The sequence below is a fragment of the Convolutriloba macropyga genome, chromosome 7, assembly GCF_964194025.1.
Source record: "Convolutriloba macropyga chromosome 7, txConMacr16.3, whole genome shotgun sequence".
Lineage (NCBI taxonomy): Eukaryota > Metazoa > Xenacoelomorpha > Acoela > Convolutidae > Convolutriloba > Convolutriloba macropyga.
Window position 1 is genome coordinate 19,433,244 of NC_134474.1, and position 25,697 is coordinate 19,458,940.

Consider the following 25,697-nt stretch of genomic DNA (forward strand, 5'->3'; position numbering starts at 1 on the left):
ACATAGTTCAAATTATTAAGCAGTAAATTTAAAAAACGGCAAGCATATATTAAAGTTTTTATTTTACGTGGGTGCCCATTTTTCCATTTTCATGGTTGTTTAACATTTTTGTATTGGCAAAATGGCTCCGGCAAGCTTCATTCAGAATTCTTTCCAGCTTTCAATTAAGCTTTCAAAATTTTCACAGGCATGTAAAAAAAGGCTTATTACGGTATCAAGTTTTTTAGACTTTTGATTTTTTTTGTTAGCATAAATCAACGGAATGGGGGAAATAGCCGCTTGTTGCTATTACCTGTACTCCTCTCTGAGGATGTGGTATGCGTTGTTGGCATCGAATCTGCTCCAGCCTGGTCCGTATCTGCCCCTGTCCTCAAAATCAGCCGAGAAGGGAGGGATGCACTCTCGTGAAATGTTGTGTCTCTCTATCTTGTACGGCATGCATAGGTCTACAACAAGCATCCAATGTTGTCCATGATACATTGGCCATACTTTATTTCGAATTGTCTTTTTGCGAAAAATGTGAGAAGTGCGCTGGCAGCCGCTCTAAAAAAGTACTTTAGAGAATAAATTTTAAATAATTTTCTGCCTAATGACGCTGAATTTGCAGCTCATTTATTAAAAATATTCATAACTTGACATAAGCGGATTAACGTTCAGCACAGTAAGCGTATAATCATGAAAAAAATTATTGCAGAAAAAAACTTACCGACCGTCAGCGTATCTCTCACATCTTCCTGCTTTTCATTCCACATTCAGTTTTTTTTAGAAAAAAACATTGAGTACTCTACCTCAGTCTCCAAACCCAGTGTTTAGAATCATAACCCACTCTTCTTCCAATGCTCCATTTGTTTACGTATTAAATTGCCATTTCAACTAATTTCGTCCATGATTATTTGTGACAATTTATTAGCACATTCCTTTAGAATAGGCAAACATAACCGACTAACGTCGGGCGAATTGCTCTCAAACGACCGGCGAGCGGTTGATTTCGTCAACAGCTAGCCTCGGTTTAGTGGCCTCTGAGCGATACCTCTTTATCCCGTTTGTGAAGTTGGAAGTCAAATGGGTCAGACGAAATATCGGGCAAGCGAAAAATTGCATAAAACAGACAAACAGCATTAATATATTTGTTACAATTTGCTTTTGAGAGCAATTAACGATGATTTCCTACAAATTGCCTGTTAGGTCATTTATAATAAAAAAATAATTCCACTATAACTCATTGTTAATGAGGATCAGAGATTATGACATTATGCCTTACAACCGAAGCTGAAGTGCGGCATAAACAAAGAGTGAGAGAGAGAGAGAGAGAGATAAAACGGGAACGAGAAAGAGAAGGAAAGGAACCCTCCTAACAGACAGAAAGAGAAAGAGAGGCAGGAATGTTTTCCATGATGGGATTCAATTTGCAACTTCTAGTTTTCTAGCCTTGCCTATAACTAAATCTTTTCGAAAAAAACTAAAAAAGGCAAAATGAAAAAAAAAATTCTTCAGTTTTGCAGCAAAAAAACTCAAAACCATTTTGTAGGGGTGGAGCAACACTTGGTTGGGGGGCAACAGCGCGTTGAGGGGGGCAATAGTGGGGGGTCAACAGTTGGGGTGTCTTCAACCTCTAAGAACCGCCCTTCAAACAATTAGTATAAGATCCAACAGTTTGAGCTGAAAATGAGCCGACAGGCTCTAAGAGCGCTTAATGCCCGCTGGCCGCTACCTGTTTATCCCTTTTTGAGGACGAAAAGTCAAAAGCGTCAAACGAAAAATTGGTCAAACGAAAAATCTCATTAAAAAAGACCGACAGGACTATTATAATTGCTACAAACTTCGTTTTAGAGCAATTAAACATGTTTTTCAGCTATTTTCTATTTTTTCCGTACGCGCAAATTTTCGCAACTTTAGCAACACACATAAAATGATTGAACTGTTTCGTGTGTAGTTTTCACATTTGCAGCACTTTTGCATATTTCCATATTGTTAACTCTTTTCCTTATACTGTCTGCACACTTTCAGCAGTTTTCTTTTAAACTGTTCCAGACATTTTACAAAATTTCCACCTTCAGGACCTATGTGCCATTACATTATTATCTCAACTGTATTAGCAAAATTTTCCTATTTACCTTATTTTGTCGAAATCTTTGACAATTTCAGTTCTCCTTACCAATTCGGCTCTTACAAACAGAAAATATCAAAAATATGAGTTTTGAGTTTTTGATTCGTTGAAAACAAAATCAGCAATATAAGTCGACCAGATCATTTTGATAATTGTAGAATGTTAACAACGGTGTCAGGACAATTCACGCAATTCCTTTTTAACCATTGCTGTTTTACCATAAGCCATTATATCCAAACTGTCATTTTACCCATGCCAATATTAATTTACCCCTATATAGCCGACTATACAAATTAATGGCCCGAAGGACTTGATGTGAAGCTGCCACAACCGAACATAAGATTATAAATGGCTGCCTATACAATTAAATGGCCCGTGGGCCTTGATATGAAACTATAACAACCAAACAAGGGGTCATAAATGGCTATATAATTAAATGGGTAAAATGACATTGAGTAAAATGGCATTGGGTGAAAGGCATTAGGTAAAATGGAAATGGGTGAAGTGTCATGTAATCGTCGAGTAAGTTATCAGTTAAACTGAATGTTTTGAGTTTCTATACGTTATCGGAACTATGTATTGCGTGTAAAGTTGCTCACTTTTGTTATCAATTGTTGGGAATTTATGTTAGAAATGCAACGAAAGCATTGAATTTTAATATTCACTGCAGCGCTGAAATGATTTGGAAAGGTTTTGTGGTTTTGTTAGTATCTGAAACTAATTTACCACAATGCGCTGAAATCTTTCTATTAGCCTTCTCGAAAGTATGAAATTTACGCAACAATTCTGAAGATTATTTTGAAAGAAATGAGTAGCCAAGTGTGGAGAATATTTTGTTCAGCATATTTGACACATAGCATTAAGAATTCAAGACATTCAGCATGATGCTTCAGGAGGCCTCAGTCATTTTGCCTACTAGGAGGCGGAGCAGTCATCTCAATTTATTGTTATCGTTATTTACACATGAAAATGTAAATATCTTTTTATTTCAAGTAAAGTATTGGAAGAAAATTTGAAAAAATCACGAATTAATCGTTTAGATTACGGGATTTTGATAATAAGTCACTGTAAATGCTTGGAATTAGTCGAGAAAGCGTATCATTTCGTTTTGTAAGTCAAATATTTGGACTGATTTTAACAGAGTCACGAAATGTTTGCTTGAAACGCATACTTTGCGAGTTTGAAAATCTGGCACTGTATATGGGGAAAATCGTACATTGCACGTGCAGAGATCTGTTTTTTAAATGAAAAATTGTACGTGCATGTTTTCTTTAATATTTGTTCATGTTGCATTCTATTGTCTTTGACAGCTTTGGTGAGTAACAGAGCAAAAACCTCTTCTACAGTAAGCATAGGTTGATGGTAATGTGAGAGATCTGACCTTTCCTGACTCTGAGCTGTCGGATGACAGCATATCCAATGACGAGGTTGATCTTGTCCCCGAAGTACTGATACAGTCCCAGAGGTCTCTGCCCATTGTACCACTCCAACGAGTACATGTTGGGCACGAAGTGATCTATCAGGTAGTCCCAATAGTCATCTATGCTGTGCACCTGATAAAATGGATCCTGTTTTTTTACCCCTATTAGTTTTACAAATGTTATTTCAACTTGATTTTAATTCATTGTTTAATTGGTATAATTTACATTCAAAGTAAAAGATATATTATGAATGGTGATACGATTGAGGGATAAGAGTTGATAGGAGTTGAGGGATTAAACTTAAAAATGATTAAAATATGGTTGGTAATTTAGATTGAATTTAAAATTTGTTCACCTGGGGATCCATAATTTTAAAAAATCCTATTTTGAAAAAAAAACCATCAGAATTTTATTTCTCAGACTCTTTTTTCGTTAAAATTAGAATTTCAAAAATTGTGAGCCGATCAATCAGCTTAAATTGACCCAATTGTAGTCAATTTAACAGACTAATAATGTTTGATTTATAATTTTCAGCCTAACATTAACCACGCTGTTATTTCAATTCGCATGTTTGTAGACTTAAAAAATCTACATACATCGCTTAGAGTGTCAGTGAATATGACACTCTTGATCTGGTCGTAGAGGTAGAATCCAGTTGCGTCTTTCTCCACATAACATACTGAGAAGAGTAGCCAGACGAATATGAGGTAAAGAGTGATCTCTCTCATCACTCCAAACATCGCTACCTCCTTCTGTCGAATCTGCATAGCAGAAAAAACAGCAATGATAAAAAATATTCAGCTATAAAAATCAGTTTGCAATAAGAAAAAAACGAAAAAACAGCTCTCAATGTGGAAAAGTTTTCATTCCAATTTGCTTTGATTTTAATAAATTGTGCTTATCTCTGCCGTTGATTAAGTCTGCAGATTTGTAGGTTGAGATTTACTTGACAATGGTGGAGTTTAGCTTGGAATTAAGAAAGAATGAGTTTCTGCGGAACAATAAGTAACATATAGCATAACCTATAAGAGACCGGGAAAGCACGGGAATGTGTTCAAATTCCAATTTCTCACTTTCTTTATGAGCGGTGTAGCAAATATTAACAGTTCAAAGTTAACTATTTTAAAGCTCATTGTTTTTCATTGACGACAAAAAATGGAAAAAATAATCAGATAGAAAATCATGACAAGTCGTGAAACGCAATCCAAATAAGTAATTCGAAAGCTCTTCGCCTAACCAGTAGCTCAATTCAAGATTAGGTAGCCAAAATATTAAAAGTCAAATGATGAAATTTCTATAAAAATTGATTTAAACTATAAAAAACCAGCAGTTTTGAGGTCTGTATGCCCGCAATTTGGGAAAAAGTGTGCATGAAAAATTGATTTGTTGCCCCTTTTTTAAAGAAAAATATCTCGAAACATTCAACCGAATTTTTAACCGGAAAAGTCTGACCGCACAATTCATTAACCCTCTGCTATGTCAAAAAGTAGAACCAACAACAATATGGAACCAACAAATAATGGAAACATATCCGACTAACGTCGGAAGTAATACTCTCGAACCTCTAGTGGGAGCTGAGAACTCTAATCTATTGTAGCATAGTTTAGTCGGGGGAAAGGGTAACTAAATGCACTAAGGGGCTCCAAATGACGTCAAAAGAGGTCATTACATATCACTATAAGCACTGATAAAATTTAAGGTTAAAAATATTACACCAATTTTGGTGCACTGTCAGTTTGAATTTTAGTAGTGAACTGCCGCCACTTGAGTTCAGCTGCGGACACTCGTGATTGAGAGAAAAAAATTAAATCAAGCAAAATGAAAAGGTCAAGTACGTAAAAGTCACTCGAAATCTCGAAACGGTCAAGAAAAAAATTTGCACAGAAAAGACCAACACGTTTACAATAATTGCTTCAAATTTTGTTCGAGAGCAATTAAAAGTGAAAAAATCTTAAAATCTTTGCAAATCCTCGAAAGAGACGGATTCCGAGTTTTAGATAATTCAAAGTTCGACAAGAATTCTGCTGATATACTCTTGTTCTTCTCGGTCAAGTATATCGGTTGCCAAAAATTAACTGAACAACAAAACAGTTGAGCATATGCCCCCCCCCCCCTACTAAGTTGGGTCGGCGCAGTTAAGGCAAAAAAATTTTTCGCCATCTGAAGCGCTTTTAGCACATAAGTTCTCGTAAACTAGAGCCACTAAGTTGAAAGAAATAAAGAAATACTTGGTTAACCGATGGACTTATGCTAACCTCAACTGCGCAGCACCAAATTTTTTGCAACGAAAAAAAATTTTTTATTATAATTTAGCATAATAAAGCTGCATTTTCAGAAAAGCAAACGCGTAGGAAAGCAAATCAAAAGCAGCTATGCAGACTGGAAAACAAATAGCAAACAGTATCAAGGATAACTTGTTCACCTTGCCAAAAACATGAAAAATCTTGTGCGATTTTTGACAAGAGGAGATAGATTAGCAATGAGCCAATTTTTATGAAAAATCTTGGCAAATTTTTGTAAATGGTGATGAAATCTCGGTAGCAGGACTGATTGCAAATCTTGAGAATCTTTGATTATTCTTTATATGAGCTTGGTAAAAGTCCAGGGAAAATGTTGCTTTTCCAAACGCATCACAAGCAAATATCTAGCAAGTTTTTACATTTCGGGATATGTTTTCTTCATTCATGTGACTCAGGAGTATATAGACATAAAATTTGGATTAAAGAAAAAACCTACAATTCTGAGGAATCCCTTCCGACGCATTGACAGCTGTCCTGGTAGCAGTTGGATCTTCTTGGCTCTCTTTGCAAACTCCGATTCCTCATCCAGGAACTCCTCGTCGGGAAGTTTGCCCACAATTATATCTCCAACCTCCTCACCTAGAAAAATTCCAATACCTTTAGCCATTCTCTTATTCCTTCCTGTTCCTCAAGGCTTCATATCTCTAGACTATTAAACGTTGAGTATGAAGAGCTACTTGTTTGTCGAATACAAGCTTATTACTATAGGTTCCTCTCTCTCAATCTTCCAATATATAGGTTAACAATAAAACAAAGCTACAACAACCTGGTACGCAAAATAAGCGGCCCTGCAAAGTAGGCGGCAAGACTTTTCCACTCAATTTGCATTTGAAAAATTCAGCGCATCTCGTATGTATTCTTTTTTAGGCGCCTCCCTAGTTGATTGAGGACGGTTATCTTGCAAGATCTTTCATACAAGATATCTTTGCAAGAAGCTTTCTACAAAACTTGTCGCAAAAACCCATTTGGTTTTATAGATACATATCTTGAAAAATTTTCATATATCCTCCTTTTGACAAATCAAGCTGCTGCACAGGTAGGGCTTCTTAGCCGTTAATGCATAATTCACTTATATCGCCATGAGCCTAATGATTCTTTTTTTTCAAAAACTGATTAAATTTAAATTCAGAATCTTGTTTTAATCCTTTTCCAATATCTATCGAGTTCATAAATATCATTATTGTAAAAAAAGGGGCAGTGTTTCTACTGAAGTGTTGCTCGGGATCATCAATCTCTCTTCCTTTCTCAATTTTTTTTTCCATTCGGGACAAAAATAAAATCGGTGGGTGATAATTGCCGATGATGTTGTTCTGGAAACAAGATCCATGACTGAGGTGGATATTGGGAGTATCATAGAGCACTTTTTCGTTGTGAATGTCCGTTGTCGAGCACTATGAGAAGGCCGACTCGAGCGAGCCTTTTTAAAAATGTTATATGTTGATGCATGCGTTCCAATGCTAAGGCCCCCAGATTCTAACTAATCAAAAATTTCCATATAAATATTGTCTTAACCTGGTTTCTGTTATGTTAGAGCATCAATTATTACTAATAATTATGCGGTGGAAGCGAGGAGCTGGAAACGAGGAACTTGCCTGATTCCAGCAGGCGTTTTGTGGATCACATCACACTTGGTCTCATAGAAAACACTTCCAAGAATTCTTCAAAGGATATAAGGACTCCATTAACTTTATTGCCCTTTCAGTATAAAAAAACCCCGAAGGAATTTTGAAATTCTCCTGGTAGAAGCTGCGCAATTTTACCGGAGTAGAGATGGTGGTCTTTTTCGTAGGATGTCTCGAGTTTCTCCAACAGTTGCATTTCCTCTTCTGTGAGACCCTCGAAAGTGTCGAAGTCGAAATCCAATTCATCCAATTGTTTCTTTGCCCTTTTCTGGCACAGAATGGACAGAAGAATTGCCAACAGCAGGATCTAAACATGTTGGGTGCAATAATCATAAAATTTTCCAAAGGTGTTTGTTGTAAAATGAAAAAAGCATGGCAACGCAAAAGAGTATCTGGTAAAGGAAATACTCGAACCAACTACATTGACTCTGATATAATATAAACAGATCACTCTTCTACTTTTCTCTCCAATTTCGGTGGGACTCAATGGTGGAATTCAAATTAAGGTGGAATTAAATGGTGGAAGAGTACATAAACAAATGTCAAATAGAAGCGAGACTTGAAGTGAAATTCTGTTGTGTAGACTGTTCTACTCTTATTTCCCAAATCTCAACGTTGGAAAATCATGTCCACCCTTATCTCCAATAATTGGCGCACCCCGGGCAAAGTGCGCACCCCGGGTTTGTCGGATTTTGACTGACCTTGAGCGGTTGAACGAGGAATATGGACATGAGGACTGAACCGAGCATAGAAGTGACCCATTTGGTCACTCGGGTGCTTCCACCTTTGTAGGCGATCATTCCAGCGTAGAGTATGATTACTGTAGTGGTAGTAAGCACTATGATTATGACAAGCAGCCAGTTTATATAAATGAAGGATGAGGGTAACATCAATGGCTGTCGACGACGACGGCGGCGCTTCTCTGTTAACATTTTAAACAGACTGTCATTGAGGATTAAACAAAGAAAAAATAAGGTCAAAATTTCGAACAAAATAAACAAAGAAAAAATAAGGTCAAAATTTCGAACAAAATTAAATTCAAAATTTGAAATAATTTTGTATTGAATTTTGAATTTGAATTTATTAGCTAATCTAAGAAAATGTCACAAAAGTGACAACAAGTAAACCAATAACGATGAGTTAAATCCGGGGAGGGGGGGGGGAGACATGATTGAAAAATCTAGATTTTGACCAAAAAGATCTGAACAGGACATTATCATAAAGAATGTCATGAAAAATACTTTTATCAATATTTAACTAACTTAGCTCCTTTTTCAATATTGCGATACAATTATTGCTATTTAACCTCCCCATCCGAACAGACACTGGATACAGCAGAACCACTTGGATCTCCGCATCCTCTCGTAACAGTCCAGATCCAGTTCCTCCTCGTCTGTCTCGTACTCACTCTCACTTGACTCGCTGATCGACAGCTCCCCCAGGTCCTCTGGGTTGATGACGTCAAAGCCACCCGTCACTTTCAACTGGCTGTCCGATCTGGGCTGGTCATTAAGGTCATCTGAGCCAACTCGGGCCTTAAAACATGGATTAATATTAAACGGTGGTTTTGAGTTTGAAAATCTTGATTAACAGATGTCATTATTTGATAGATGCGATTGACCGTAAACAGGACGTGTAATATCATTTGCTATTTTCATGTCAAAAATCCAAGATTTTGAACTCGCTCAAAATTTGCGAATTTTTACAATTTTGTATCGCAAAATATTGCCAAGTTGACATTGTTGAGCAGAAGTGTGCAAATATTTGCAAATTTGTCATTGGCATTGAACTAGGGAGGCCATGGTTGAGGCGGAAGGTGGAATCAAAACTTGTCCAATCTATGATCTTGGGTGTTGCATTGGACCCCATGTGTCCGCGACCCAAGTCAGTCTGGTCCATACCTGTTTTTGGTTGTGGATCTCAGCCTGGATTGTCTCTTGAAAAACATAGTCCAGTGCAAACATATCGCAAGTATGCGAATGTTGACATTTTCTGATCAAAAAGTGAATTCCAATCTTATCATGATATCTCAAATTCTGTTAATTGACGCTCTTGCTCGGTCCAGTGACTAAATGCTCCGAATCGGTTTAGTTCACTTCAAAATAAACTCTCAAACCCTCAATTAAACCCGCTGAAACCCTCAAAGCAGCGAAGCAACTTTTACATTCTTGATTAAAGTACCTCAGGGTCGTCGGTTCTTATGTTGACACTCTTGCCCTGTCGGCTGTTAGAGGTGGACTGTTGTTTGAGAGAACTGCTCTTAGTACCACTACTTCCTCCACTGTGCTCTGACTGTTTAGAGGAGGAGTTTCCACTCGACACACGACTAGCACTGTTCGGCAAGTCCACTGAGCCAGACAGGGTAGGCGATGCTAGACAACAACAGCAAAATTTGCACCATTTAGCATGTAATTTTGAGAAAATGTTTCGATCTTTTGCTTGTTATCTGTGTAATTGTGTTAGGGATTTAATTCAATTTGATTGATTTTACATCTCTTTGACAGTCAAGTGGCGGTTTATTTCCGTGGGGGTTTATTTCCGTGGGTTCTTTTCCTATCTAATTTTGGGTGGGGGTTTTTTCCGTGGGTTTTTCTCCGAAACCGAAAAAAAATCACTAATACGCGTCAGAAAATTTTACAAGAACGGTGTCAAAAGCTCCAGAAGAAGACCTAACGTTGATTCAAAAGACTTTTGAGCTGACAACAGAAGGTGGAGAAAAAGTGTTTTCAAAAGCAATTTGGGACAGATGATAGTAATTGTTCCCACTTTTATTCTCAAAAATGGAGGAATATATATGACAGATGAGCTTCTTATTAGAATTTAGATTTCATTTTTAGGACAACATCAAAACTGTGACATGAAAGGTAAAAATTTGAAAAAAATAGCCGGCATGATTGCCCAAATAGATCTATAACAGTCTTCCAAAGTGTGACAAAAACTAAAACATTGAATTGATGGAAGGGTGGATGCAATATAAAACCTATTTAAAAAGCTAAATTAAAAAAACAATTTGAATATGTTATTTTGGTCCCACTGTTTTTATTAAGAGCCATTAATATTATATAAGAGCGTTTCCGACCTGGAAAAAGATTTAGAGTGACTTTAAATGACTTTACTATTAGTGTTTTAAAACCATGTAGAAAGTGAGATGAGCTAACTATATTAAAAAAAACTAATCACGCAAAACTGTTGAAAACTCACAGTAAATTAGAATGCACGAAGTAAAATACATGAAAAGATGAACAAAATAGCTCGTATGAGCTCTGCTGCATCAATAAATAATAAAGAAAAAGGATTAGACAACGAAACAAAAATATAGCCGAAAGACTACCGGAAACAAAGCAGCGACAACTGACTCAAACACTAGAAATAATTTTTTGTTAACTAACTAATCCTTTTATTCTACTTCACGATTATCATTATAGACAAAAAAACATAAATGCATAGAGCAAACAAAGAAAACTGAAATCCGGTCTCAAGGGTTCGGAAATGTTTTGATGACAATGAAAATACAAGAAAAAACATTTCAAATGAAGATAAACTCAACCGAGTCGGTCAAAAAACAAGACGAAAGTCAGCACAGATCTACTACATATAATTTCAGTTATGATGTAACCAAAAGATGACTATTTCAGTAAAACAGTATATACGGTTAAATAATTGAAGAAAAACAAATAAGCAAAATGGTTTAAATTAAAAATCCATGAAAATGATATGTTCTAAATGCATCAAAATAAAAACAGTCGTTCTTGAAAGCCCTTACCGGAACCTTTTTCTAGTTTTTCTAAAAATCAAACAGTAGCTACGCCACATAAGGTACACTATAAAACAACAAAAAACTATCAAAGGGGAAAAATTCTTAATTGACAAGATACCAATCAAGATACCAAAAACACTAATACCAATCAATTAAAAAAGAATAACGAGCCAAAACAACTGGTAGATTGCTTAATCTTCAAAAGCAGTATAAAAGCTGACAATAACTTATGGAAAACATAGATAAAATAGTGAAGGTCAATCTTTAAAACTTCATTAAGAAGTCTCTTTAGTTAATTTTTCATTGTGTTTGAAATAAAGTAACATCAAATCGCTATTTGCACACAACTTGCTGAAATTTTGCTACGTTGCAAATAACGCTTCATAAAAATCATACAGATATAATACACGGTGCACGGAAATTCTTCCAACGTAGCCGACTAACGTCGGGCGAATTGCTCTCAAACAACTGGCGAGTGGTTGGCTTCGGCAGTAGCGAGCTGGGGCTTTGGAATGCCATCATTAGGTGGGTGACTGAAGTGGATGTGTGATGTAGAGAAGCATTAGGGGGATTCAAGCAATCAGGGCTAGGGTTGCAAAGGCTAGATGAGAGTGGGTTCAAATAGACAGGTGGATGAGGGTGAACAATGGGAATGTTGAAGGGCGTGTAATAAGGGGAATGATGGCAAGCGGGGGTGGGGTGGCTGAGGGGAGTCAAAATTTTAAGATTGAGAGCCGCCCTTTACACCATGAAATTGTCTCCTCAAAACAGTTTCGATGAATCGCATTTTCAGAGTGTAGTAATGCTTAGGGCTCTAAGAGCACTTAATGCCCTCCGAGCGCTACCTGTTTATCTCATTTTTGAGGGAAAAAATCAAATGGGTTTTGACAAAAAATTGGTCATATGAAAATTATCATAAAAGACTAAAGGACTATTATAATTTCTACAAAATTTTCAATTAATAATAAAATTCCTCCATTCTCCGAGAAACTTTTCCTTTCGAACAACATGAGTGTAAGTAAAAGTGACGAAATTTGTCAGTTCAATTGAAACAAAAAATTTAACTCGTCCAATAAAAAAATTTTAAAAAAGCTTTAATGCGCTGTGGATTCGTTTTTTTAGAAGCTACCTGAAAATATATTTCAAAGTCAAAATGTTGGCCACTCAACTTTTTAACTACAATTTTAAATATAGGGTAAGAAATTAAAGATTTAAAATAACACATCTAAAATCTCTATGAAGTAAAAAGATACCAAATTATTGTCACGAAGTTTTTAAAATTAGCATTAGAAACTGTAGATTTTTTTTGTTTGACAGAAATTTTCATCGTTTGGCAGACCAAAATAGTCCTAGCAGCAGAAAATTCACTTTTGCATTAGCAATTAATTGTGCTCCGTTTGTTATTTCGCGAAAGCTGAAGACAAAGAAAACGACGCGAAAAACAAGCGGCAAAATTAAAAGTCAAGTTGAATCACGAAACTGAGAGTTGAGGCCAGGAAAATAAAAATGATCACAAAGAAAAAACAAAAAATGAAACAAATATCAACCTTAATTTTAAAATCTGTATCAAGCTAAATAGACTAAGAAATCCCTCAATATATTTTATGTTCCTTAACTGCAAACTACATAACATACAGCTTGCGATACTGCATAAAAAACCCATTCTTGTTTTTTTTGGGGGGGGGGAGAAGGGAGGGTGCTGGGAATTATATGTTTTTGAGGGGTTGAGGGCTTGTTGGGGGATATTATAGAGTATATCAGAAAATAAACATACCTTGTTCCATATTTTGAGTGAGTGGTGCCCTGGAGTGGGAAGAAGGAGTTCTCTTGAATGACTCGACAGTGAGTCCTGCTGCCTTGAGGTACTTGGCCAATTCCTCCTTCTTTTTCTCCTCTCTCTTTCTCCTCTCCTCCTCCCTCCGTTTCAGTCGTCTCACGTTTATGATCTCTTCCTCTGCGTCCAGATCTGGTAAAAGACAGTCATCCGGGATATTGCGTTCACAGAATTTATAACCAATCATTTTAAACAAAATAATTGGTTATAAAACAAACATTTAAGAGAGTGTATAAACTGCGTTGGTTATTTAAACACAATTTGATGAAAATGAACATAATTGGGCATAATTGAGCTGATTGAAATTTCTCAATCAGGCAGCGTACGAGAAAAGAGAATAGCAATTTTGATCTGTCGGCAATCGAGATCCCAAACAGAATGGCAAAAATACTGTGAGAAAACTTCTGTAGTTTGTTTCTTCAATATCGTTGGTTTTAAAAATACCCGGGCTTACCACTAAGAGTGTTTTTGAGCAGTGAACATGCGTATTTCCATATTAATTTGTAAAACCAGCACGGAAACAGCCTAAACATAACCGACTAAAGTCGGGCCAATTGCTCTCAAACGACCGGCGAGCGGTTGGCTTCGACAACAGCAAGCCACGGTTTAGTGAGGCTAGCTTTAGATTAATTGAAAGGGCATAAGGTGAGCGCAGTGGGAGTGCAAAAGTGGATTGGGGGGACTAATGTGGGGGCGGTGGGTAGGGGTGTGGGATTAATTTCTAAGAACCCCCCTTCACACCATAAGTCTACAAAACAGTTTCTGTTAATCGCATACTTGAAGACTACCGGGCTGAACGGCTCTAAGAGAACTTTATGCGAACTGCGCGCTCCCTTTTTATCTCGTCTCTGAAGAGAAAAGTCAAATGGGTCAGACAAAAAGGCGGCCAAGCAATGCATTCAAAGAGACAAACAGGATTAATATATTTGCTACAAATTGCTTTTGAGAGCAAATAACAATAATTTCCTATAAAGTGTCTGGTAAGTGAGTTACAATAATACATTTATACTATGACTCATTGTTAATGAGGATCAGAGGTGATAATTTTACGTCACATGAAAGAAACTGAAGTGCGGCATCAACAAAGAGAGAGAGAGAGAGAGAGAGAGAGAGAGAGAGAGAGAGAGAGAGGGAGAGAGAGAGAGAGGGAGAGGTAAAACGTGAACGTGAACGAAAAAAAGAAAGAAAGAAACTCTAGCCGTCAGAGAGAGAAAGAAAGAAAGAGAGAGAGAGAGAGAGAGGAATGTTTTTCACGATGGGATTCGACTCTGCAACTTCTAGTTTTCTAGCCCTGTTAGTAAATATATCATATAGAAAAAAATGAAGCCAAAAAAAGAAAATTTTTAAACTTCGCTGTAAAAAACGTTTAAAGCCATTTTTGTCTCGAAAGTTCTGTCAAGTAACCCATCTCTAAGACTTATATAGTTTCGTTGGCCAGTAATGGCCTTAAAACTCAAAGGAGAAAATATTGAAAATCTTTGGAAACAATAGCAAATTTTAACAAAATCTTGCTAAAATTCAAAATATTAATATCTCAAGAATCATTTCATTGTCTCAAGAGACTATCCAATATCCATGTTTTAAGCCTGAATTAATTACACTGGCTCAAAGATGCAAACACTTGCAACATGATAAACATTTTCCGAAAAAATGAAATAAATTTTAAACTTTATCCAAAAAAACTAAAAGTTGAGTCATAAAAATCATTCATCACCATTCCATTAACTCTAAAAATTATGCAGCAGCTTATTATCAAACCTTGGAGGACGTCCCAGAGCACCCGGTGCCGGAAAAATTTAATAAACATGAAAAAAATGCAAATATTTAAAATATTAAAATCTTGAAAAACATTCCATTACATCTATAAACTAAGCAGCAAATTACTATAAAACACATGAGGAAGTTCCGTGGCTCATGAGGCTAGAGAAACCTAAAAATTACAAACACTTTCAAAAAACTTAAAAAAAATTGCCGAAACTTGTGATATTAAAAAATTGAAAATTATTCCATGACCAACAAAAGTTTTCTGGTGGCTTATTGTCAAAACCCAATGGTGATTTTCTGATCCTTGAGGCTCCAAAAACCTAAGTGATGACTATTAAAGTCAAAAACTTGAAACCAATTAGCAAAATTTGTCAAAAAATGCTACAATTCGTAATGTTAAAATCTTGCATCACATTCCATTACATCTAGAAGTTATACAATAACCTATTTTCAAATCCCAGAGGTACTACTTGGCTCTTCAGGCTGAAAAGACCTAAAAAAACGAAAAACATTTTCAAAAAACTTGAAGAAAAGCAGGTTTTATAAAAAAAATGCCAATATTTGTGACATTAAAAAGTTGAAAAACTGCTCCATGGCCAATAAAAATTTGAGAGTAAATTATTATCAAAACCCTTGGGATGTTTTCTGGCCACTGGGTCTGGAAAAAACTGAAAAAGGAAAAATAAGGGTAAAAAAATATGAAAAAATGGCACGTTTTGATAAAATGTGGAAACCATTCCATTACCACTAGATACTATAGAGTAACCTATTATTAAAATCTAGAGGAGGTTCCTTGACACCTAGGGCTAATAAAAATCCAAAAAGTCAGCAGTGGAGGGGTCTTCAACCTCTAAGAACCGCCCTTCATATCATAAGTATAAGTATCCAAAATAGTTTGAGCTCAAACAGAGCTGAAAGGCTCTAAGAGCACTTTATGCCCGCTGGGCGCTAGCTGTTTTTACCGTTTTTGAGGACAAAAAGTTAGAATTGTCAGACGAAAGGGCGGCCAAGCAATGCAATCAAAGAGACAAACAGGATTAATATATTTGCTACAAATTGTTTTTGAGAGCAAATAACAATGATTTCCTATAAAGTGTCTGGTAAGTGAATTACAATAGTAGATTTATACTAAGACTCATTGTTAATGAGGATCAGAGGTGATAATTTTACGTCACATGAAAGAAGCTGAAGTGCGGCATCAACAACGAGAGAGAGAGAGAGAGAGAGAGGGAGAGAGAGAGAGAGAGAGGGAGAGGTAAGACATGAACGAGAAAAAGAAAGAAAGAAACCCTAGCCGTCAGAGAGAGAAAGAGAGAGAGATGAATAATTTTCATGATGGGATCCGATTCCGCAACTTCTAGTTTTCTAGCCCTGTTAGTAAATAAATCATATAGAAAAAATGAAGGCAAAAAAGATAATTTTTAAACTTCGCTGTAAAAAACGTTTAAAGCCATTTTTGTCTCGAAAGTTCTGTCAAGTAACCCATCTCTAAGACTTAAAAAGTTTCGTTGGCCAGTAATGGTCTTAAAACTCAAAGGAGAAAATATTGAAAATCTTTGGAAACAATTGCAAATTTTAACAAAATCTTCCTAAAATTCAAAATATTAATATCTCAAGAATCATTTCATTGTCTCAAGAGGCTATCCAATATCCCTGTTTCAAGCCTGAATTAATTACACTGGCTCAAAGATACAAACACTTGGAACATGATAAACATTTTCCAAAAAAATGAAATAAATTTTAAACTTTATCCAAAAAAACTAAAAGTTGAGTCATAAAATTTATTCATCACCATTCCATTAACTCTAAAAATTATGCAGCAGCTTATTATCAAACCTTGGAGGAGGTCCCAGGGCGCCCGTTGCCGGAAAAATTTCAAAAACATGAAAAAAATGCAAATACTATAAAAAAATTGCTTAAATTGGTGATATTAAAATCTTGAAAAAAATTCCATTACATCTATAAACTAAGCAGCAAAATACTATCAAACCCATGAGGAAGTTCCGTGGCTCATGAGGCTAGAGAAACCTAAAAATGACAAACACTTTGAAAAAACTTAAAAAAAATTGCTGAAACTTGTGATATTAAAAAATTGAAAATTAATCCATGACCAACAAAAATTTTCTGGCAGCTTATTATCAAACCCCAATGGAGGTTTTCTGACCCCTCAGGCTCAAAAAACCTAAATGATGACTATAAAAGTCAAAAAATTGAAACCAATTAGCAAAATTTGTCAAAAAATGCTACAATTCGTGATGTTAAAATCTTGCATCACATTCCATTACATCTAGAAATTATACAACAACCTATTTGCAAACCCTAGAGGTACTCCTTGGCTCTTCAGGCTGAAAAGACCTAAAAAAACGAAAAACATTTTCAAAAAACTTGAAGAAAAGCAGGTTTTATAAAAAAAATGCCAATATTTGTGACATTAAAAAGTTGAAAAACTGCTCCATGGCCAATAAAAATTTGAGAGTAATTTATTATCAAAACCCTTGGGATGTTTTCTGGCCCCTGGGTCTGGAAAAACCTGAATAAGGAAAAATAAAAGTGAAAAAATATGAAAAAATTGCAAGTTTTGTTAAAATGTGGAAACCATTCCATTACCACTAAAAACTATAGAGTAACCTATTATTAAAACCTAGAGGAGGTTCCTTGACACCTAGGGCTAATAAAAATCAAAAAAGTCAGCAGTGGAGGGGTCTTCAACCTCTAAGAACCGCCCTTCACATCATAAGTATAAGTATCCAAAATAGTTTGAGCTCAAACAGAGCTGAAAGGCTCTAAGAGCACTTAATGCCCGCTGAGCGCTACCTGTTTTTACCGTTTTTGAGGACAAAAAGTCAAAAGTGTCAGACGAAAAATCGGTCAAGCGAAAAATCGCATAAAAAAGACCGACAGGACTAATATAATTGCTACAAACTTCGTTTGAGAGCAATTAATTACATCAAAAAAATAGGTCATTATGTCCAGACAAAAACCTAAAAGCCTTGAATTCAAACGTGGAAGGGCTTCATCCTATAATCGAGTCTATAACGGAGGTATAATGAGATGTAGAGATATTACCATCGACATCCTCTTCTTCGGCAGTTATGTAAGGCTTGGTTCGTCTGAACATCTGCACTATGAGGAGAGAAGCAGGCAACACTATCATTGTCGACATCAGAGACACCCCAAACTACAACAAGCACAGTGTCAGAGAGATAGCTAATGCCAAAATACACCCAATGTTCAGACCTGACCAATAAATAATAGCCTCTGTGAGGCTGACGGCTGCTATTATCAATTCCCGATCCGCTATGTCAGCGTTATTTACCAGAAGCTGGCTAACACACACACCTAACTCCTATATACTGTAATTGTCAACTTAGGAAAAATTGAAGAAAATGGTCGTTATTGTTCCGACCCCACTTGTTTTAATTTATTTAACCCAAGACATTACTATTTCTAATTTACATTAGTTTTGGTGCGGAAGATGGCACTGATCCATTGAATCAGACTCACCCTACTTCATTGCGAAATACGCGCGTTGAATTTTGGAATATTAGCGGTTTTTAGCGCTTCAAAGCGTTCACCGCATTCGGCGCTAAAATCGCAAATCTTAAAACTGATCAACACATGCACAATAATTCTTACATACCTAATTCCTCAATCCGGCCATCATCAGAATTAGCTCACATGTTAAACAGCTTGTTTTCAAATTCAAGACAGATTTTTGGTTCCAAAAACTGTGTTCATTTACCATTTTTTTTTACTCTGTGTGTAATTAGATATTAATGCAATCTTCTGTGTGTCATAACGAAACAACAACATATAGCGTATGAATGAAAGGGAGACGGGCGGGGGTGACTTACTGCTTGTGGGTTGAACTTGATGGGTCCGACCATGACAGTTGTGCTCTCATCCACACTCTGCTGTTGTTCATAGTACATGGCACTGGCACAGAACTCCAGCAGTATCACACACATCGCACACGAACACCTGCTCAAAAACAATAACTCAAACAAAACCGACTAACGTCGGGCGAATTGCTCTCAAACGACCGGCGAGCGGTTGACTTCGTCAACAGCTAGCCACGGTTTAGTGACCTCAGGGCACTACATCTTTATCCCGTTTCTGAAGACGAAAGTCAAATGGGTCAGACGAAAAATCGGCCAAGCATTAAATTGCATAAAAGACAAACAGGTTATAAATTTGCTACAAATTGCTTTTGAGAGCAATTAACAATGGTTTCCTAAAAAGAGCCTGTGAGATAAGTTATGATAAAAAACATTTCAACTGTAACTCATTGATAATGAGGATCAGAGATGGTGACATTACGCAAAGAACATGACATTACGCAAGACATTAATATCTTAAGAATCAATTTATTGTCTCAAGAGACTATCCGATATCCCTGTTTCAAGCCAGAGGCTCATAAAGATCAATACACTTGGAACATACAAATTTTCCAAAAATTTGAAAAGTTTAAATTTTATCCAAAAATTACTAAAACTGGAGTCATAAAAAATGTTGATCACCATCCAATTAACTTTAGAAACTATGCGGCAGCTTATTAGCAAACCTTGGAGGAGGTTCGAGGGCCTCTGTAGGAAAATGAAAAAAAAACATGAAAATTGCAAATATTTTTTAAAAAAGGCCTAAATTCGCGATATTAAAATCTTGAAGAACATTCCATTACATCACTAAATTATGCAGTAATATATTATCAAACCCTAGAGGAAGTTCCGTGGCACTAGAGGCTAGAGAAACCTAAGAAATGACAAAAAATTTTAAAAAACTTAAAAAAATTGCAAGTTTTATAAAAAAAATTGCAACAACTTGTGATATTAAAAAGATGAAAGTTGATACATGACCAACAAAAATTTTCCAGTAACTTATTATCAACCCTAACGGAGGCTTTCTGACCTTTGAGGTTCAAAAAATCTGAATGATTAGTATAAATGTCAAAAAATTGGAAAATTGGCTAAAAATATCAAAAATCTGCTAAAATTCGAGATGTTAAAATCTAGCAAGACATGCCATTTAATCTAAAAATTATTCAGTAACTTTTTTTCAAACCCTAGAGGAGGTTCCTTGGCTCTTGAGGCTGAAGTAATCTAAAAAAAACTACAAAAGATTTCAAAAAAACTTGAAAAAGCAAGTTTTATCAAAAAATTGCTAAAATTTGTGACATTAAAAAGTTCAAAAACTATTCTATGGCCATTAAGATATTGTCAGTAACTTATTTACAACCCCCTTAAGATGTTTTCTGGCCCCTGGGTCTGCAAAGACCTGAATAAGGAAAAAAATGTCAAAAAATTTGAAAAGATTGCACGTTTAGTCAAAAAATTGCTAAAATTCGTGATGCTAAAATTCGGTCAGTAGCTAGCCACGGAGAGCACTTAATGCCCGCTGGGCGCTACCTGTTTATCCCGTTTTTGAGGACGAAATGTCAAAAGCGTCAGACGAAAAATCGGTCAAGCCGAAAATTGCATTAAAAAAGACCGACAGGACTAACAGGACTTCGTTTGAGAGCAATTAATAATTTCATTTGAGAGCAATTAACTTGTGTATTTCGGGACAGAAGTTGCAACCAATATTAGTGGTACCAAATTAAGTACCAAATTAGAGGCGACCCTGGGTAAATGAAAAACTGAAACTAATGCAGCACTGATTGGCGGTGCTGCCGTAACTTAGGGGTAAAAACCTTGCATTAATTCTCAAGATAAATTTCAACCAGCATGATCTTTTAAAAATTAAATTGCAGAGCTTTAAAAGCTATCGTCAACTCTGCCGTGATGCAATGTTTACTCACTGCAATCTTCTGACAATTATGCTCTGGAAAATACGCAGTATTTTACTCTGTTATCCGAAATGCGGAAAAGTTTCGTTTCCCAAACACCACAAGTTGAGCACTATAAAGTTTCTCATTGCAACAAATATCATCACCCGATACCTGACAATTGTTGTAGATAAAAGAAGAAAATAATAAAGTATATTTTCTTTTTGAATGTTGCTTTTGAGTTTTTGAGCCGAAAATAAAAAGGAGGATGAAACGAAAAATAGACAGCACTCTTTTAACTCAGTTCATATTTTCGCTGGGCTCAAGAAAAACCCTGTTTGTCTCAAATGGACCTCAGCTGGACTTTTGAAATGATATTGTTCGGTTCATGAAGAATTCTTTGCGCGACACATGAAAAGACAATGCTCGGCCGAAGGTGTCCCTAAAAATATCTTTAATTAACCCAGGAAGACACTTTTGCTCGACATTTATCAAGCGTTCTCACTCGATTAGCTTTTCGCCTCACTAGAGTTTTTAGTCTTTTCATAACGAGGTCTAAACCTGGGCTCAATTTTGCAGGACGTTAGGGTGTCTCAGTAGGCGCAACTATTGTGAAATTGGACCTGAGCTGGATTCGAAAAAGGATCTCGTACTTGCAACCCATTCTCATTTTCTTTTTTGCTCCCCAAGGCTTCTTTTCTCTAGCCAAGTATACGTTGAACAAGTAGAGCTCCGTGTCAAGCTATGTCAAGCTTATCTAATGCACAATTTACATCAGGTTGTTCTCTCTCAACCTTCTAATACAAGATGGTTGACTGCACGTTTTTGCATCTATTTTGTAGCAAAGTCGAATCCAACCTCTGGCATCGTGTGAAGTGACTCTCGACAGGACGTGCGAATATTGAGTAGTACAAGTGACCGTCATTCAGTTTCTCTCTAGTCTTGGATGCGAGCATGAATCTGAACTGCTTCATGTTCTCCGGCTCAGTCCTCTCAACTGTCCTGTCAATTGAGCCATCATCGTGTACCAGAGACCACCATCGATACGCCATAAAAAACGTCCTGAAAAACAGGCGACATGAATGTTTTACTATAATATATGAAAAACGTCCTGACATTGTTACCTAGCAATTAAAGTAACCGCTTACAAAATGGACATCTTCTCAACTCTGAGTTCGATAACAATTCAGTACTGAATCATAGTAGTTTTTAGATTCCTTCTGATCATGGAATCTAAAAAATATTGCATAATAAATATTACAGTAAGTTTCTGAACAGTATGACTGTTTTCTTAGTTTATCGTTAGCATTCTGTTTTTTTGTTCCGACCCCTCTTGAGGGGGGAGGAACTATATACTGAAATGTTTTTTTTTGTTCAGTCAATTTTGACCGATCGATTTATTCATCTTAGAGAGTTGTGAGTGGTATCATTAAAAAGCCCGTCCAGCGTAGAATATAGAATTAGAAAGATTTTTTTAAGTTTCTTTTTCTAGAGTGAGTTATCGATGTTTCAAATTTTGTGAATATTAGACCGATTTGCGAAATTTTTGTTCACATTTCGTATATTTTGCTAAAATATGTTAAAATTGTTAAGAATAGTGTAGCTGATTTTATTTTTAAAGACAAAAAAAGTATTGTTGACTATTTTGATATTATTTTTTGGCAAAAACTTTGGCTAAATATTTCAAAATTCTGCTTTTTCATCAAAATAGCAAGAAATAAGCTTCTTCAGTCCACTTTGATTAAATTTGCCGAAAGTACACCCAAAGCCACTAACACAATCAATGTAAACTTCAAAGTTTGCTTGTCTTACTTCCACTTCCATTGAGAAAGCTCTTTGTTTAAGAATTTGCCGTTTTTTGATAATTTACTAGATGATTATCAAAAACACAGCATATATTTTTGATTTTCTAATTAACAAATTATCTATATCTATAACATCAAAAAAATAAAGTGTTCCTACTGGACGAACAGCAATAGCAACGAAGCTTAGTGTCAACATAAAAAGAATGCTTCCTCTTTCCAATGAATCAAAATTTAATCTCTATTTCGTCAAGTAAAGGTTTTCTGGTCTTGATACAACTAGATTTCACAATTATTTTTTTTAATTTTCAGGCATTTGCCCATTTTTAGGTTTTTTCTCGTTGTGTCAAATTATCACATTATTGTCAGTTCACAAATCACGCTATTGGCACTCAAAATAAAGCAAAATTAAACTTTCAAAAATCATTAATGGTATAGATTATGATTTTATGATTTCAACGGCTTCAAAACCCTTTTCTCGAAGAACTTAATTGAATTTTACTTTTGTCTTTAACCGTCGTTTTCACTTTATATTTTTTGTCATACAAATCTTCCTGGATAATGACAGTTCCCATTGGCTTTTTATGGAGGCAAAGAAGAGCCAGTTTCTTTATTTCAGTTGATAGGTCATGGTTTTTATGACTTTGAAAACAATTGTTTTCAAAAATAAAAAAAAATCACTTTTTAATTTCGATTTTTTGTGTTATTTTTTGTCTTTTCGTTGCCTAGTCCCGTCAATTACAATTAAAATATGACTTTATGAGCATCACTCCGATGCGCAAGTTTTTAAAAACTAATGTTTTGACTTTACTGGCTTCGCAGTTTTTCGTAAAAAAATCAAGTTAAATTTTTTTCTATTTTTGTCTTATTTGGCGATCTTTTTGTAGACGTAAGACATATTGTGGAAAGTTACAGGTTTCAAATGATTTTCTTTGGACAAATAAACGAACCTATTTAACTTTTGATTATGTAGCAAAGGGCTTTCATGAATTTGAAAATAATTCTTTTCGAAAAAGACAAAAGCATTGACCAATTTTGATCACTTTTCTTTTGTGTACCTTTTACCTAGTCTCATTAATGAGATGTCATATGAAAAACTGTCGGTTTTCAAAGAAGGCGCAATCAAACATAGTTTGAAGGGCAAAATACGGCTTTACGGCTTCGACAGTGTTTTCTCGAAAGTTTCACTTGTGTTTTCGTTTATTGACTCTATTTGTTGTTCTTTTTGTAACAGCAAAGAAAATTGAATAACGACACTTCTTAATGCACTCCTATAGAAACATATGTAATCATAAATCTTTTGGGTGCTTTCAGTTAATATCGAATGGTTTGTATTATTTTGACATAATTTTTTTCTAAAAACATAAGCGAATTTTTAAACTTTGATCTTTTTGTTTTTTTTTGCCTAACTGTTACCGAGCCTTATTAGAGACTGGTTCAATATTTTTTCCATTGAAGTACAAGTTATTTTGTTTAGATTTAGTTTTATCTGCCGCCATTTTGACTTTGTAATTAAGTTTTTTTTCTAAATGGACATAAAGTTTTGGATGTAATTCATGTTATTGTTTTTTAATTTTGCTGTTTGTCTCGACTCGCTTTCTTAATTATGCAGATTATGCACAAACGTCGAACGAATTGCTCCAAAAGGACTATTAAGCGTCTGATTTTGTCAACACCAGCTGCTTTAACTGATGGAGCAGGAAAAGAGATAAAAAGCACCAGGAGATGGGGATATAAAAAAAGAGTTTAGGCCGGGGTTATGAGTGGAATGATGGAAAGACCCCAGATTTCTAAACCCAAGACTACAATACTGTTTAGATGGCCGATATTGAATTGTACAAAATGAGAGATCAAAAAGATATAAAATAAACATAGCCGGCAGATTGCCGGAATAGCTGCGAAAGAATAGACCTGCGTGCCATATAATAGAGATAGAAACAGATACAGATCTAAATTGAAAAATCGACGCCGCTCAAAAAACTAGGCTAAAAAACAGTCAGCGATAAATTCATTCCAAGCTTGTTACAATTCATTCCACAGAAGCCTCTTATTAGGGACCTTTACTGCACATATGAGTTCCTTTGACCTTAAACAAATTCAAATTTAAACTTAAGTTTTAAAGTGCAGAAGTCATTTTATTGAGTGAGGTAAGTCATGTATGATCAAAATCTAATCACGCAAATAACCTAAAATCTTTCGCAAAAGCGAGTGAGAAATGACGTCACGCGCGCAAATGCCGTTAGTGAGAAGAAGAAGTCATTCAGAAAATTTGACTTTTTCAGCTTTGCGGTGTGAACAAATGTAAAACGAAAAAAGAGCGTCAGACGACGAAACAAAAAAAAAACATAGCCGGAAGAATTCCAGAAGCGACTCGAAGCGTCAGAACTTCACTAACAAAACCGTAATTGCAACAGAAGCCACTACCTTTTGTATTAAACCATTAACTCACTACCTCCCCAGGTCTGCTCTAAAATTGGCGAAACTTAAACCACTGTCAACAAGGGAAACAAAATGCAGCAAAATTTTATATTATTGAAAACGTTTGGTAACGTTAAAAAATCCAAAATAATTAAGGTGGTCAAAAACCTGATAGTCTGAAAAAGCTGACAAGTGTATCAATAGCCCTCAAATAATTCAATATTCTAATCTGAAAAAGATCGTGAAAGCAAACGGCAGATAATAATCTTAGAAACTAATTTTAATATTTTCAAAAAAGAAAGCTCAAATTTAAGAATCAGAAAACACCTACAATTACACCTCTAAGCACTGCTATTAAGACAAAAAACAACATACACCTGTTCCATCTTGTACATAAGCTAGACAACATGATTTCATACTAAATCAAAAATAAAATTGATCATAGAAAAGACATAAGCAGCAGAATATTCAAAGGCAAAAAATCGTTTTAATTAATACCAAGGCCGGAAGAAAACTGTAGTAATTAGTCAGAAGTGGAAATTTTGGAAAAAGGGTGCTATCAAACTCTCAGTACTGCCTTATGTTGAATGAAATCAATTGCAAACCAAAGAAATAACGAAAATCTAAGAAAAAGCTAAAATCATTGATTTTTTACAACTGAAAAAATTAATATACCGAAAATAAATGTAGATGCCAGGACAAAGCTAGAATGATACTAACTAGAATAATAAAATGGGCACAATGTTATGAACACCGTAACAAAAAGTCATTCTTGATTTTTGAAAGTTGAAAGTCAATTTTAAAAACTCAAGAAAAACGAATACATTTCATTGTTCAGCATTCAAGACATAGAAAAGATAACTGGTCATCCGATACAAAGATCTATCCTCCTGAAGAGAACAAAAAGC

At 35.5% G+C, this 25,697-nt stretch overlaps 1 protein-coding gene across 1 annotated transcript in view; it reads right to left on the reverse strand.

The window, feature by feature from the left end:
• LOC142342678 (uncharacterized) overlaps positions 1-25,697 on the reverse strand; it is a 221,277-nt gene that overhangs the window by 35,030 nt on the left and 160,550 nt on the right. The window contains exons 49-60 of the mRNA XM_075394163.1: positions 21,428-21,631; positions 18,660-18,786; positions 17,872-17,983; positions 12,982-13,173; positions 9,632-9,822; positions 8,757-8,985; positions 8,152-8,372; positions 7,589-7,757; positions 6,265-6,407; positions 4,125-4,289; positions 3,489-3,660; positions 293-446 (exon numbers count right to left, since the gene is read on the reverse strand). Of these exons, the coding sequence (XP_075250278.1) occupies positions 293-446; positions 3,489-3,660; positions 4,125-4,289; positions 6,265-6,407; positions 7,589-7,757; positions 8,152-8,372; positions 8,757-8,985; positions 9,632-9,822; positions 12,982-13,173; positions 17,872-17,983; positions 18,660-18,786; positions 21,428-21,631 (2,079 nt within the window). The remainder of the gene's footprint in view (positions 1-292; positions 447-3,488; positions 3,661-4,124; positions 4,290-6,264; positions 6,408-7,588; positions 7,758-8,151; positions 8,373-8,756; positions 8,986-9,631; positions 9,823-12,981; positions 13,174-17,871; positions 17,984-18,659; positions 18,787-21,427; positions 21,632-25,697) is intronic.